This window comes from Antechinus flavipes, chromosome 3, assembly GCF_016432865.1.
Source record: "Antechinus flavipes isolate AdamAnt ecotype Samford, QLD, Australia chromosome 3, AdamAnt_v2, whole genome shotgun sequence".
Lineage (NCBI taxonomy): Eukaryota > Metazoa > Chordata > Mammalia > Dasyuromorphia > Dasyuridae > Antechinus > Antechinus flavipes.
This window is the reverse complement of record NC_067400.1, coordinates 481,968,717-481,983,756: the sequence shown is the minus strand read 5'-3', so window position 1 is coordinate 481,983,756 and position 15,040 is coordinate 481,968,717. Positions and strand designations below refer to the sequence as shown.

Sequence of the window (15,040 nt, the reverse complement as noted above, 5' to 3'; positions counted from 1 at the left end):
TATACCAATAGGAAGATGGTGTTGTATAAATGGTGGCTCTCAAGCTAAGTCTTGAAGGAAACAGGGGATTCAAATTTGTGGAATTCCTAACATTGGGGAACAGCCCAAGAAGATAAGAGATGAACTGTCATGTGAAGGAACTTTTAAAAAAATAAATATCACTGAACCAAAAAATGAATGAAGGTAATATAATAATAATAATGTAACATGTAATAAAACTGGAAATGGTGGATATGGTGCCAAGCTGTACAGGCATTTAATGTCAAACAAAAAAATTAATTTAAAAAAAGGAAAGCAGCAAAATGTCTAAATATGCAAAGAACAGAAGCCAAAAAGGGACAGAGAATGAACTGTAGTAGTTATTTTTGTTAGTATTTATGTGTATGTGTATTTATGTATGTATACTCACATATTTTTGTCATTATCTCTAAATACAAAAATTAATATTTGGGCTTTTCTGGCTATTTTATTCCATAGTTTGTTTATTTGTTCATGATTTTGAGTTTTTTTATTAAATTTATAATTTAAGAAAAAATTTTAAAATCCAACTTTCAAAAAATTTAAGGAAGAAATTAAATCATTATTTTTATAGATATGGTTTACTTACATAATCCAAGATAGTCAACTAAAAGACAAATTTAAACAATTAACAACTTTTGTAAAGTTGAAGGATAAAAAGTAAATTCATAAAAATCATCAGCATTTTTACATATTACAAAAAAATAGCAGGAGTTATAAAAAGAGAAACATTTAAAATAACAACTACAAAATACTTGGCAGTTTATCCACTAAGACACATGTAGAACCCATATGAACACAATTACAAAACCATCTTTCCAAATAAAATAGATCTAAATGCCCAGAGACATATGGATTGCTCATAGACATATCAAATCAATATAGTAGAATTGAAAAATATCTTATGAATTACTTACTTATTCAGAGACATGTCAATTAAATTACCAAAGAAGCACATTATAAAAAAAGAAGAAGAACAAAATTCATCTGAAAAAACAAAAGGTCAAGAATATTTAGGAAATTAACTGGGGAGAGGGGAAAAGAAAAGGGCCTAGCAGTACCAAATCTCAAGATTCCAAATTGTTCTCCAAAATTGTTGAACCAGTCCATAACTCTATCAACAATACATCAATGTCCTAGTTTTTCCTTATTCCTTCCACCATTTGTAATTTTTCTTTTCTATCATGTTAGTCAATATGAGAGTGTAAAATAAACCATTGTTTACTTTACCACTGTATTTTTCCATAAATGATTCCACAGAATTTAATTGATTAGGGAAATCAGAAGCAATATCCAAAAGAAACTGGGAATTGCAATAGACTAAGCTACAAACCAGAAAGATAAAAGATTTGCAATTAATTGATATTAAATAAGAAAACTTGTGCCAATTAGCAAATGGAAGATTCATTAGGAGGAAAAAAAAACTAGTTCTATAGACAGAAAAGAATAGGATCGGGAAATAAACACAGGAGGAATTGAGAAAATAGTGACAGTAAATGAAATGTTGAATTAGAGTGTAGAAAAAGAGATGCAATTTTGAAGTTCTCAGGACTTTAGTCACATTGGACAAGAGGAGAAAAAGAAAGTCCTGAATAAATGTAATAAGAGGAAAAAGCATTCCCAAAAGTCAAAGAATATTGGAGAACATTTGAATTGATATCTTGTAAATGTGAGCTCAATTTAGTGAGTGATATGAAATGAGATTCTTGATTTGCTGAAGAATAAAAGTAAAGCATTTTTTATTGCTAAAATTAAGAGAAAATGGAATTACTTTTCTATTTAAAATAATTAAGAAATCCTTCAACTAGATGATTATTCTTTGCCTGTGATAAATATTTTGTCTAGGATATTAGACTTTTTAAATATTTTATTTTCTCCTAATTATATGCAAAAAAATAACTTTTTTTATTTTTAATTCCTCTATCTTTTTTTGAGAAGACAAGCAATTTGATACAAGTCATACATGTGCAATAATGCAAAATATAGTTCTATATTAGCCATGTTGTGAAAGAAAACATAGACCAAAAAGAATAATAAAGTTTTGAAAGGCATGCTTCAATCTGCATTCAGATTTTGTAAAGGGGTCCTCAAACTTTTTAAATAGGGGGCCAGTTCACTGTCCCTCAGACTGTTGAAGGGCCGGACTATAGTAAAAACAAAAACTTTGTTTTGTGGGCCTTTAAATAAAGAAACTTCATAGCCCTGGGTGAGGGGGATAATCATCCTCAGCTGCCGCATCTGGCCCGCAGGCTGTAGTTTGAGGACCCCTGCGAGTCTTTCTCTGAGAATTGATAGTGTTTATTACATTAAGTTCTTCAGAATTATCTAGAACTATTGTATTGCTGAGAATAGCTAAGTGATTCTCATTTTATCATCATACAATACTACAGTCCAGATTTTTCTGAGAATATTCGAGTACAACAATCATATAGCACAACTTGTTCAGCCATCACTGGCTGATGGACATTACCTTAATTTCCAATTCTTTGCCATCACTAAAAATGTATTATAAATATTTGTATACACATATATATGTCCCTTTCCTATTTCTGGGTCCAAAAGTATGCAAAGTTTTATAGCTTTGTGGGCATGGTTAGATATATATATAACTTAGGAATGAAGGTCTTCTAGTAAATCATTTGTTTTGTTTAACAACAATATATTTTAAAATTTAAAAGGAAGAATTTATTGAAGTAAATATTATTGTGATAGTCGAATACAATTGAAATATAGATGATTTAGGAACTGAACCAATTGCAAAATTTCATTCCTTCTGATTCAGATATTATGGAATTATTTAGAGGCTATGGTCATGATGTTAAAATTTATTATGTATTTAACTGGATATATTTTGAAAGGGAAGGACAATATTTTTTTTACTTTATAAAAAAGAAAGAAAAGAAGAGAAAAAGACCTTGAAAAAATCCTCTTATTTGTAAACTTGTCAGTTTTTTTGGGATTATCTGTTTGAGCAATATCATAACATTTTATCAGCCCTATAAAAGAATTTGCTGAATATAAAAATTATTTTTATGAAATATGAAATATATTTTATGAATATAGGAGTCCCCTTCTTCTGCTCCTGATAAAACAAAGAGTGAGGGAGATTTTAAAAGTCTGTTTATACTGTAGAAGTTATTTATGTAATTATGTTATTTTATGATTATTAAAATTAGAAAGTTATACCTGATATGATATTCATATAGAAACATACATACATCTATATAAATAGATGAATGTGTATGTATATGTATAATATCTTGGGCCAACTTAGTCTCAACATACTCCTATCTTGAGACTTCATTGCTTGATCCTTGTTCTTATTGGAAAGAGTTCTATCTTATCCATTTTAATTATAATGCTTGCTGATGATTTTAAATAAATTTATTGTTTTAAGTAAAGCCCCATTTATTCCTATGTTTTCATTTTCTTAAATAATGGAATTGAGGGCACTATACTGCCAAAACCTTTTTCTACATCTGGTGAGATAATCATATTTTTTTTGTTATTGATATGTCCAATTATGTTGATAATCTTCCTAATATTGAACCAGCCCTTTATTCCTTTTTTTTCTTTTTTTTTTAAATAACGTTTTATTGACAGAACCCATGCATGGCATGGGTTCCAGGGTAATTTTTTACAACATTATCCCTTGCACTCACTTCTGTTCCGATTTTTCCCCTCCCTCCCTCCACCCCTCCCCCAGATGGCAAGCAGTCCTATAGATGTTAAATAGATTACAGTATATCCTAGATACAATATATGTGTGCAGAACTGAACAGTTCTCTTGTTGCACAGGGAAAATTGGATTCAGAAGGTATAAATAACCCAGGAAGAAAAACAAAAATGCAAGCAGTTTACATTCATGTCCCAGTGTTCTTTCTTTGGGTGTAGTTGCTTCTGTCCATCCTTGATCAATTGAAACTGAATTAGATCTTCTCTTTGTCAAAGAAATACACTTCCATCAGAATACATCCTCATACAGTACTGTTGTTGAGGTATATAATGATCTCCTGGTTCTGCTCATTTCCCTTAGCATCAGTTCATGTAAGTCTTGCCAATCCTCTCTGTATTCATCCTGCTGGTCATTTCTTATAGAACAATAATATTCCATAACATACATATACCACAATTTACTCAACCATTCTCCAATCGATGGGCATCCATTCATTTCCAGTTTCTAGCCACTACAAACAGGACTGCCACAAACATTTTGGCACATACAGGTCCCTTTCCCTTCTTTAGTATCTCTTTGGGGTATAAGCCCAGTAGAAATACTGCTGGATCAAAGGGTATGCACAGTTTAATAACTTTTTGAGCATAGTTCCAAATTGGTTTCCAGAATGACTGGATGTGTTCATAATTCCACCAACAATATATCAGTGTCCCTGTTTTCCTACATCCCCTCCAACATTCCGCATTGTCTTTCCCTGTCATTCTAGCCAATCTGACAGGTGTGTAGTGGTATCTCAAAGTTGTCTTAATTTGCATTTCTCTGATTAATAATGATTTGGAACATATTTTCATATGGCTATAAATAGTTTTAATTTCTTCATCTGAGAATTGTCTGTTCATATCCTTTGACCATTTATCAATTGGAGAATGGCTTGATTTCTTATAGAATCAATTCTCTATATAATTTGGAAATGAGGCCTTTATCAGAACCTTTGACTGTAAAAAATGTTTTCTCAGTTTATTATTTCCCTTCTAATCTTGTCTGCATTAGTTTTGTTTGCACAAAAACTTTTCAATTTGATATAATCAAAATTTTCTATGTTGTGGTCAATAGTGATCTCTAGTTCTTCTTTGGTCATAAATTTCTTCCTCTTCCACAGGTCTGAGAGGTAAACTATCCTATTTTTTTCCAATTTATTTATAATCTCATTCTTTATGCCTAGGTCATGAACCCATTTTGACCTTATCTTGGTGTACGGTGTTAAGTGTGGGTCAATGCCTAGTTTCTGCCATACTAATTTCCAATTTTCCCAGGAATTTTTGTCAAATAATGCATTCTTATCCCAAAAACTGGGGTCTTTGGGTTTGTCAAACACTAGATTATAAATATTATTGGCTGTTTTGTCCTTTGAACCTAACCTATTCCATTGATCAACTAGTCTATTTCTTAGCCAATACCAGATGGTTTTAGTAACTGCTGCTTTCTAATATAATTTTAGATCTGGTACAGCTAGGCCACCTTCATTTGATTTTTTTTTCATTAATGCCCTTGAAATTCTTGACCTTTTGTTTTTCCATATGAACTTTGTTGTTATTTTTTCTAGGTCATCAAAATAGTTTTTTGGGAGTCTGATTGGTATAGCACTAAATAAATAGATTAGTTTAGGTAGTATTGTCATCTTTATTATATTTGCTCGCCCAATCCAAGAGCATTTAATATTTTTCCAGTTGGTTATTTCAGACTTAATTTGTGTGGAAAGTGTTTTGTAGTTTTGGTCATAAAGTTTCTGATTTTCCCTTGGCAAATAGATTCCTAAATATTTTATACAATCAGTAGTTACTTTAAATGGAATTTCTCTTTGTAACTCTAACTGTTGGGGTTTGTTAGTGATATATAAGAATGCTGATGACTTATGTGGGTTTATTTTGTATCCTGCAACTTTGCTAAAGGTGTGGATTGTTTCTAATTACTTTTTAGTAGAATCTCTGGGGTTCTCTAAGTATACCATCGTATCATCAGCAAAGAGTGATAATTTGGTTTCCTCATTGCCTATTCTTATTCCTTTAATCTCTTTCTCAACTCTTATTGCCAAAGCTAGCATTTCTAATACAATATTAAATAGTAACAGTGATAGTGGGCAACCTTGTTTCACTCCTGTTCTTATTGGGAATGGTTGCAGTTTGTCGCCATTACATATGATGCTTACTACTGGTTTTAAATAGATGCTACTGATTATTTTAAGGAAAAGTCCATTTATTCCTACACTCTCAAGAGTTTTTAATAGGAATGGATGTTGGTTTTTATCAAATGCTTTTTCTGCATCTATTGAGATGATCATATGGTTTTTGTTAATTTGGTTATTAATATGGCCAATTATATTGATAGTTTTCCTAATATTGAACCAGCCCTGCATTCCTGGTATAAATCTTACTTGATCATGGTGTGTTATCATGGGCATGATTTTCTGTAGTCTTTTTGCTAGTATCTTATTTAAGATTTTCGCATCAATATTCATTAGGAAGATTGGTCTATAATTTTCTTTCTCTGTTTTCAACCTACCTGGTTTAGGCATCAGTACCATGTCTGTGTCATAAAAGGAATTTGGTAGGACTCCTTCATTCCCTGTTTTTTCAAATAGTTTATAAAGCATCGGGGATAATTGTTCTTTGAATGTTTGGTAGAATTCTTAGGTTATCAAATTTATTGGCATAAAGTTGGGCAAAGTAATCCCTTTTTATTTCTTTAATTTCCTCTTCATTGGTGGAAAGTTCTCCCTTTTCATTTTTAAGACTACTAATTTGATTTTCCTCTCTCCTTTTTCTAATCAGATTTACCAAAGGTTTATCAATTTTATTGTTTTTTTTTTCATAAAACCAACGCTTAGTTTTATTTATTAGTTCAATAGTGTTTTTTTTTACTTTCTATATTATTAATTTCTCCTTTTAATTTTAGAATTTCAAGTTTAGTAATTGATTGGGGGTTTTTAATTTGGTCTTTTTCTAGCTTTTTAAGTTGCAGGCCCAATTCATTGATCTTCTCTTTATTTTATTCAAGTAAGCCTCTAAGGATATAAAATTTCCTCTTATCACTTTGGCTGCATTCCCTAAATTTTGGTATGATGTCTCATAGTTGTAATTATCTTGAGTGAAATTATTGTGTCTATAATTTGCTGTTTCACCCAATCATTTTTTAAGATGAGATTATTTAGTTTCCAATTACTTTTTGGACTATTTACACCTAACTTTTTGTTGAATGTAATTTTTATTACGTTGTGATCTGAAAAGAATGCATTTACTATTTCTGCCTTTCTCCATTTAGTTTTGAAGGAATAACTCAGGACTGCAGGGCCGAGCTGGGAAAGTGCCCTGCAAAGAACCCCCGCTGTGTGAGATAATGACTGCCCTGGGGCTAGATGCTGAGCAGTGAGAGTTTCACTATCCCAAGCCAAAGCCTGTCCTGGGGCTGTGGGCATTAGCAGTTGAGCAGTGAATGTATTTGCAGGGTCAGGAAGTGTCTGCCCAGGAAGCACAGTCCGCTGGGGAAGTTCTATTGCCCCAGGCTGAGGCCCCCACTGTGCCGGTTAGATGCTGCCCAGGCTGTGCCCCCCTGCCATGCAGATTTGTAACTGCCCCCGCAAAAGCCCCAAACTGCAGGATGTGGCTGCAGGGCTGCATTAAAGTCTGCCTGAGTCACTTCCAGGTTTGAGGGGTTACAGCCAGATCTCATGAGGTTCTGGAGTTTTTTAGAGTACCCTCTATTTTAGGCTTTAATTTCTCTGCCAGTTTACTGCTTTGTAGTCAAGGCAGAACAGTTAGCCTATAGCAGAGTCGTCTCTATAACTTCTCTAGCCAGACTTTACTCCCGCCCTGGTCTGCTAAGGATGCTAGTTTCTTGCTACCTGTGCTAGTCTGTTCCTGGCCCCTCAGGACAAACCTTTCTTGGCAATCTTCCAGATTGACTTCAGCTGGTAAATTGTAGTGCTTCTAATCTTCATGAATTTAAGCAGTGAAGAGCTATTTTTGAGGCTGAATCAAATAGTTGGTTATGAGGGGAATGAGAGGAGCTTAGAGAGTCATGTGTGCCTTCTCTGCCATCTTGGCTCCCTTGCCCTTTATTCCTAATTAAAAATTCCACCTGTTCCCAGTGTATGATCTTTGTGATACATTGCCAGCATTTTTATTTTATTTAAGATTCTTGCATTTATATTCCTAAGAGAAATTAGTCTATAGTTTGCTTTTTTTTTGCTTTTGCTCTTCTTGTCTAGGTAACAGCACTATATTTGTGTATTAAAAGTAATTTGATAGGACTTCTTTGCCTCTTTTGCCAAACAGTTTTTATACTTCAGTATTGTAATTAATTGTTCTTTAAATGTTTGATAGAATTCATAGGTGAATTGCTTCTGCTCTGAGAAATATTTCCTAAGGGATTTATAACTTACTCAATTTCTTTCTCTAAGATAGGGTAACTTAAGTATTATATTTCCTATTCTATTTATCTGGTCCATTTATATGTTGAAACAAAACTATCACTCTTTACAGATGATATGTTGGTATATTTAGAGAATGTTAGGTAATCAGCTTAAAAACTATTTGAAATAATTAAATTCAGCAAAGTTGTAGGATATAAAATAAACCCACACAAATCATCAGTTCTTCTATACATTACCAACAAAATCCAGCAGCTATAAAGAGAAATTCCATTTGAAATAACATTTGATAATATAAAATGCTTTGAAGACCATCTGCCAAGAAAAACCTAGTAATGATATGAACCCAATTACAAAACACTTTTTACACAAAAAAATTAGATCTAAATACTTGGAGAAGTATTAGTTACTCATGGGTAGGCCAATCAGCATAATACAAATGATAATTCTACCTAAACTAATTGACTTAAGTTCTATAACAATCAAATTATCAAAAATTATTTTTTGGAAGAAACAAAAGGTCAAGAATATCAAGAGATTAAATTTTAAAAAGTGAAGGAAGATGGCCTAGCAGTACCAGATCTCAATCTATATTACAAAATGGTAATTATCAAAACAATCTGGTAATGACTAAGAAATAAAATGGTAGATGTAAATGGCCATAGTAACATAATGTTTAATAAACACAGAAATCCAAGCTTTTGGACAAAACTCATCAGTTGATCAATATTGTTGGGAAAAATCAAAAGGAGTTTGATCAAAACTAGATACAAAAATCTCAGACTAAATAAAAAAATGGATAAATGATTTAAACATAAAAGATGATATAATGAAATTAGGGGAGAATTGAATATTTTATGTGGCAGATTTAATATATAAAAAATGTATAACCAGAGAAAATACAGAGAGCATTATGGAATAGAAACTGCATACTTTTGATCATATTAAGTTTAAAAAGCACAAACAAAAGCAATGCATATAAAATTAGAGGAAAACCACAAAATTTTACAACTCATTTTTCTAATAAAGGTCTAATTTCTCAAATATTTAGAGAAATGAGTCAAATTTATAAGAATACAAGTTATTTCCCAATTAATAAAAGGCAAGGGGATTTGAACAATTTTCATCTGAAGGAAAAATACTCTAAATCATTCTTGATTAGAGAAATGCAAATTAAGTCCAGTGTGAGGGACCACTTCACACTTATGAGATTAGTTACTATGTTATCCTTTGTTCTGGAAGAAGACCAAAATGACATCACTATATTAGAGTCAAATTAGTGTGTCGTTCTGTGGCTAACACAAGTTCAGAATGCTTTGCTACAAGTTAGACACAAATAGTTTTTATGAATATTTGGGGTAAAGTTAGAAAACTTCATGCATATTGGATTTCTTCTGAGCTAATTCAATTACATTTTGTTCCTACAGCTTAACATCTTCTCTGAAAAGGGCACACTATGCTGGGCAGTCCTTTTGGTGTCCTCCATATCGTGGCATCAATTCCAAAGTTTTTAAGAAAGACCTGGACAGTGTCCTTGTATTGCTTTTTCTGACCACCTTATGAGCACTTGCCCTCTGTGAGTTCTCCACAAAATAGTACATTTGGCATTCTAACCATGGCCAGTCCAATGGAGTTAGTTGCACTCTCTGCAGGAGAGTTGGAATGTTTTGCAATTTAGTTCCAGAAAGGAGCTCTGTGTCGGGTACCTTCTCCTTCCAGATCATCTTCAGAATCTCAAATGGAAGCAGTTCAGTTTCTAGGCATGGCTCTGGTAGATTGTCTAAGTTTCACAGACATAAAACAATAAGCTCAGTACAATGGCTCTATAGACCTTCATTGATAATCAGTCTAATCCTTTGCTCTCCCACACTTTCCTTCAGAGCCTCCTAAACATTGAGCCAGATCTGACAGTTTATCAACCTCTTTATCAATGTGGATATCATTGGAAAGCATACTGCCAAAGTAAGTGAACATTAAATATAAAGATATAGCAAGATAATGACTTGTCTCAATGATATTTTTATTTGATCCCTATTGAAAAAAATGGAAAGAAAATTAATGTACAGACAAAGAATAATTGGCATTTATAGAGATTTAATGTCTGTTAAATATTTTTCTTACATTTTGTTAATTGATTCTCATGACAACTTTTTAAAATAGTGGCATTATCTCTATTTTATTGATAAGGAAACTTTGGCTGTGAAAAGTTGCATTCAATTAGTAACAAGATATCTCAGATAACATTTGAGATGAAATATCAACTTGTTATACCCATGCTTCTTTGCAACAACAACAATGAAAAAAAACTTAAAGTCTATATTGTTCCTCCGACAATATTCAGCTCTTTAAATAAGACTCTTCTTCTTACTACCTATGTCACCCTGAAAAGTACTTAACCTCGCTGAAAAATGACAGTATTGGAATAGATGGAATCTAAGATACATTTCAGTTCTAAAACTATGGTTCCATGTTTTAGAATATAGTTCTCTCCAAACTTTTTGTTCTTGAATGACTGCAATAAAAAATATTTTGAGCATGATATATATATATCTATGTGCATATAATGTTATATGCTCAAAATATATATATTAACATATTAAAACATTATTATCTCTAGGTTTTCCCACAGAGACTATAGATATTGTTACATATCATTAAGAGCCAAATAAATATGTTGCAGAAAAGGAAGTTTTACTGGTAATTTGGGGTTTGGTTGCAAATAACTTTCTAATGAAAGCAGGGAAAATTTGTGGATTTAACTTTGTGTAGATCCATAGGGAATTCATGGATAATCCACAAAGAAATAAGGTTCTTTTATAAAGAAATATAAAGAAAATTTTATGAAGAAAGCTTGAGGTATTAAAAAGTAAACTATATTCTGAGGAAACTATTATTTATGATAGCTGGAGTAAATTCTGAAAAAAAATAAAATATTTGCTTGTAAATTGAATTTTGCTTTATCTCATTGAATAAATAAAAGAATTCAAATATGCTCTTTACACTCAGGATAAGTTATCAGACAAGATTAAAGAAATCATCTAACAAGGAAGTTTAGATGAAAAATATTTCTATATAAGTAAAAAGAAAAAATGATACAGGTATAGTTTCATATACAACACATAAACAAAATACAAAAATAAAGAAATTTTGTGGAGAAAAGGTACAAATTGCTTTAAAAATTATGAATGGCTTCATGAAAAAATGACACTGAGAATGAAGTAAAGAAAACTAAGGATGTTAAGAGTTTGGGGTGAGAATGGAGTGTACTATAAGTATTAGATGGCCAATAAAAATCATCAAGATAAAGATGGAATGTCATGTTGGGGGGACAAATAGATCATTATGGTTAATTCAGGATGTGAGGAGAGGAGTTCCAAGTAAATTGGAACAGTAAGAAGGGGCCAAGTTGTAGAGAGTTTTAAATGCCAAAAATTTTCACCCCTTTGTCTCTTCCATCCTTTCAATCAGCTTCTGATAATAAATGAAATGTTGTTGAGTCACTTCAGTCATGTCCAAATCCCAGTGACTCCATTTCAGATTTACTTGGTAAAGGGACTGGAAATGTTTGCCATGTCCTTCAGCTCATATTACAGATGAGGAAACGGAGGCAAATAAGATTAAGTGACTTGTCTGGGGTCACACAACTATTAAGAGTCTGAGTCAAGATTTTAATTCACATCCTTTTGACTCCAGGACCAGCATTCTATCCACTGCATAATTCTAACATATATATATATATATATATATATATATATATATATATATATATATATATATATATATATCACAGAACACAAGACAAAAATATAAAATGCCTTTTTGCATTATGAGGGTTCAGTTAATTTGACAATAGAAAAGAAACTTCCCTCAGGAAAAGTTTATAAGTCATATGAATTTGCTCAAATTTCTCACATATTGGAACTGTTATAAGAACATATCCTACTAATATTTTTTTTCCGGGAACTAAAAATGTTTTCTTCAAGATTGGTATTTCTTAGTTGTCCATTTGTCATCCATTTACACGAAATTAGGAATGATTAATTATTGTTCTGAGCCTTGTAGTATGTCTATTATGAGAGTCAAAAAAAAAAAAAACAATTTGTATCATCTTTTAATAGAAGCAGCCATATCTAAAAGCATAGGTTTTCATATTAAGAAAAAATTATACTTTTGTATTGCCATTTAATTTTTATGAAAAATTTAAGAGAGAAAAAAAAGAAAACTGCAGTATAAAAAGAACTATAAGTTTAATTATGCTTGATTTTCTTGGAGGCAGTGGTGGTGAAGCAGTAATATTATATCAACATCATTTTTCCCCTTTCATGTATTGCCTTTATGAATTACAGTGATGAGTAACATTTCACAAAGGATGAAAGATTAAGATGTAATTTATTGAATGATTTCTTGGGATATTTGAATCTTCATAGAGAGTCACAGAACAAAGATTTAGAGTTATAAAGGATCATAGAAGTCACCTAGTTTAAAAAACTCCATTTTAACCAATAAAAATCTCAAATCCACAAAGGTTAAAGAACTTGGCCAAGATCACAGTGAAAAAATATCCACAATTGAAACTGTATTCCTCCCTATTCTAAAGCCAGCACAATTTCTGCTGTATCTTTAAACCAAAGGAAGTAAATCCTATTAGTTGAGGGTTGGGCAAAAGAGAACAGTGAGGAAAGAATTTGGATAAATTACTTCCTGAGATATTGGCAATTAATTATGAAAATACTGCTTCTGTTCTAGAAAACATTCTTCTTCTCAAAGTTTTCTTCATAGCAGCCTGAACGTCTTTATTCCTCAAACTATAAATGAGAGGGTTTAGCATAGGTCCCACATTTGTGTAAAAGATTGAAGATATTTTGCCCTGATCCACAACTCCTGATGAAAATGGCTTGAGATACATGAATGAAGCTGAGCCAAAGAAAAGAGCAACAGCAATTATGTGGGAGCTGCAGGTGCTGAAGGCTTTGGACCTGCCCTCAGTGGAGCTCATGCTCAGGATACTGGACAGAATAAGAGCATAAGATGTAAAGATGGTGACACTAGGTACTATAATGTTAGTGCCCACAACAATGAAAACTACCAGCTCATTGACATAGGTGCTGGTGCAGGAGAGCTGGAGAAGGGGGAGCACGTCACACATGTAATGGTTTATGATGTTGCCATCACAGAAGGACAGTCTCAGCATGCATCCAGTGTGAGCCATGGCACCAGTAAACCCCATTACATATGCCCCACCTACTAGCCAGGAACAGACCTGATTGGACATAGTGACATTATACAGCAATGGATTACAGATGGCAACATAACGATCATAAGCCATTATTGTCAACACATAGATTTCAGAGATAACAAAAAAACAGAAGAAATAGAGCTGAGCCATACATCCTGAATAAGAGATAATGTTTTTCTTTAGGATAAAATTCATCAGCATTTTGGGAGTAAAGACAGAGGAGTAGCAGAGATCTATGAAAGATAAGTTAAAGAGGAAATAGTACATAGGAGTGTGAAGCTGAGAATTCATCCTGATTAAAATGATCAATCCCAAGTTTCCCATTATAGTGATCACATAAGACCCCATAAACAGGAAAAATAGGGGTAGCTGGAGTTGTGGTTGATCTGTCAAGCCTGCAAGGATGAATTCAGTGATTGAAGAGGCATTTTCCAAAGCCATTTTCCTCTTGAGGAATCTATGAGGAGAGGAAAAAAAACTCATACTAGAAACAAAATAAGTTCAATAAAACTTCTTCCCCAAATGATGCAATTCTAGAAAGCATTACTGCCATGTCACCCAGGTTCTGTTCTTATCATCACCAAGATATCCAGGGCTTTTATTGACTGAGTAACAATTTCCATCCAGAAAACTATTCCTGATTTCCCCTACCAATTAACAGTTGAAGTCTCTCAGATCCCAAAGCAAAAAGAAATCAGAAAAATGCTAAGTTCTACCATCCTCCACAGTAGTCCCTATTCTCGTTCACTTCAAGTAAATACATTAGCTATTGTCCTCATTTCAGAGATAAATCTCAAAGAGTTATGCAAATGCCTATGGAACAATTATTATTATTAAAGTTAATTATATTTATTATTAAAATATTACCAACAATATTCTCAGTAATAAAAATAATAATGGCAAATATTTATATATCACCTATTATATATCAAGTGCTGCACTGAATCCTTTACAAATAAATCATTTGAATCTCATAATAACCCTGGGAAGTAGGTATTACTATTATCTCAGGCTTCTAGCTGAAAAAAAAAAAAATCTGAGACAAAGAGAGACTAAGTGACATTGCTCAAGATTATGTAGCTAGTCAGTGTCTGAAGCTGGATTTGAATTCAGGCCTTTCTGACTCAAAGCCCAAAGGTCCAGAGTTTACTGAATATGGAATTTTAAGGAGGTAAGTGACTAATGGTCCCAAGATGTCCATTATCTTTGCAAGTTCTCTTCCCCACTCTCACTTAGACTATAACAAAAGGCCAGTATATGAGTCAGTGACAAAAATTAGGAACATGATATTTTGTAGAATCCTCAAATCTCCTGGTTGGCAAAGCAGGGAGGACGTAATAGAACTAAAATGAATAGAAATAAAAATGAATTGTCACACACTCACCCTTCTCTTCCTAGACACTTCAGTGTTAGTCTTACTGGTTTTCACCTCCCAGGTCCTGAATGAGAAATTACTGTAATAAGGATGATTAGAAATTCTGTGGCTTCTGCTCCTGTTTCTAATGAGGGAATCAGAACTTAAAATCCAGAATCTGGACTAAATTGAGAGATGTTTTGAGCTAAAAAGATCACAGGTTATGACTGTGACTTCACCTGGGGAATGCTTCAACTTTAGGGGAGGAAATAATGCATAGAGATATTCTCATAATCAACAGATGATAGGAAAAGGAAGGATTTATTCTAG

The 15,040-nt window shown here is 32.6% G+C and overlaps 1 protein-coding gene across 1 annotated transcript; it reads right to left on the bottom strand.

Moving 5' to 3' along the window:
- Positions 1–12,840: 12,840 nt before the first annotated feature.
- Positions 12,841–13,800, bottom strand: LOC127558038 (olfactory receptor 8B8-like). The gene has a single exon (XM_051991268.1). It carries the CDS (start codon positions 13,795–13,797, stop codon positions 12,841–12,843), a length of 957 nt encoding a protein of 318 aa, XP_051847228.1. The 5' UTR covers positions 13,798–13,800.
- Between the last annotated feature and the right edge of the window lie 1,240 nt (positions 13,801–15,040).

What these genes read in the sequence shown, in the direction of transcription:
- LOC127558038 (XM_051991268.1), bottom strand. Translation starts at nt 13,797, where the DNA reads ATGGCTTTGGAAAATGCCTCTTCAATCACTGAATTCATCCTTGCAGGC.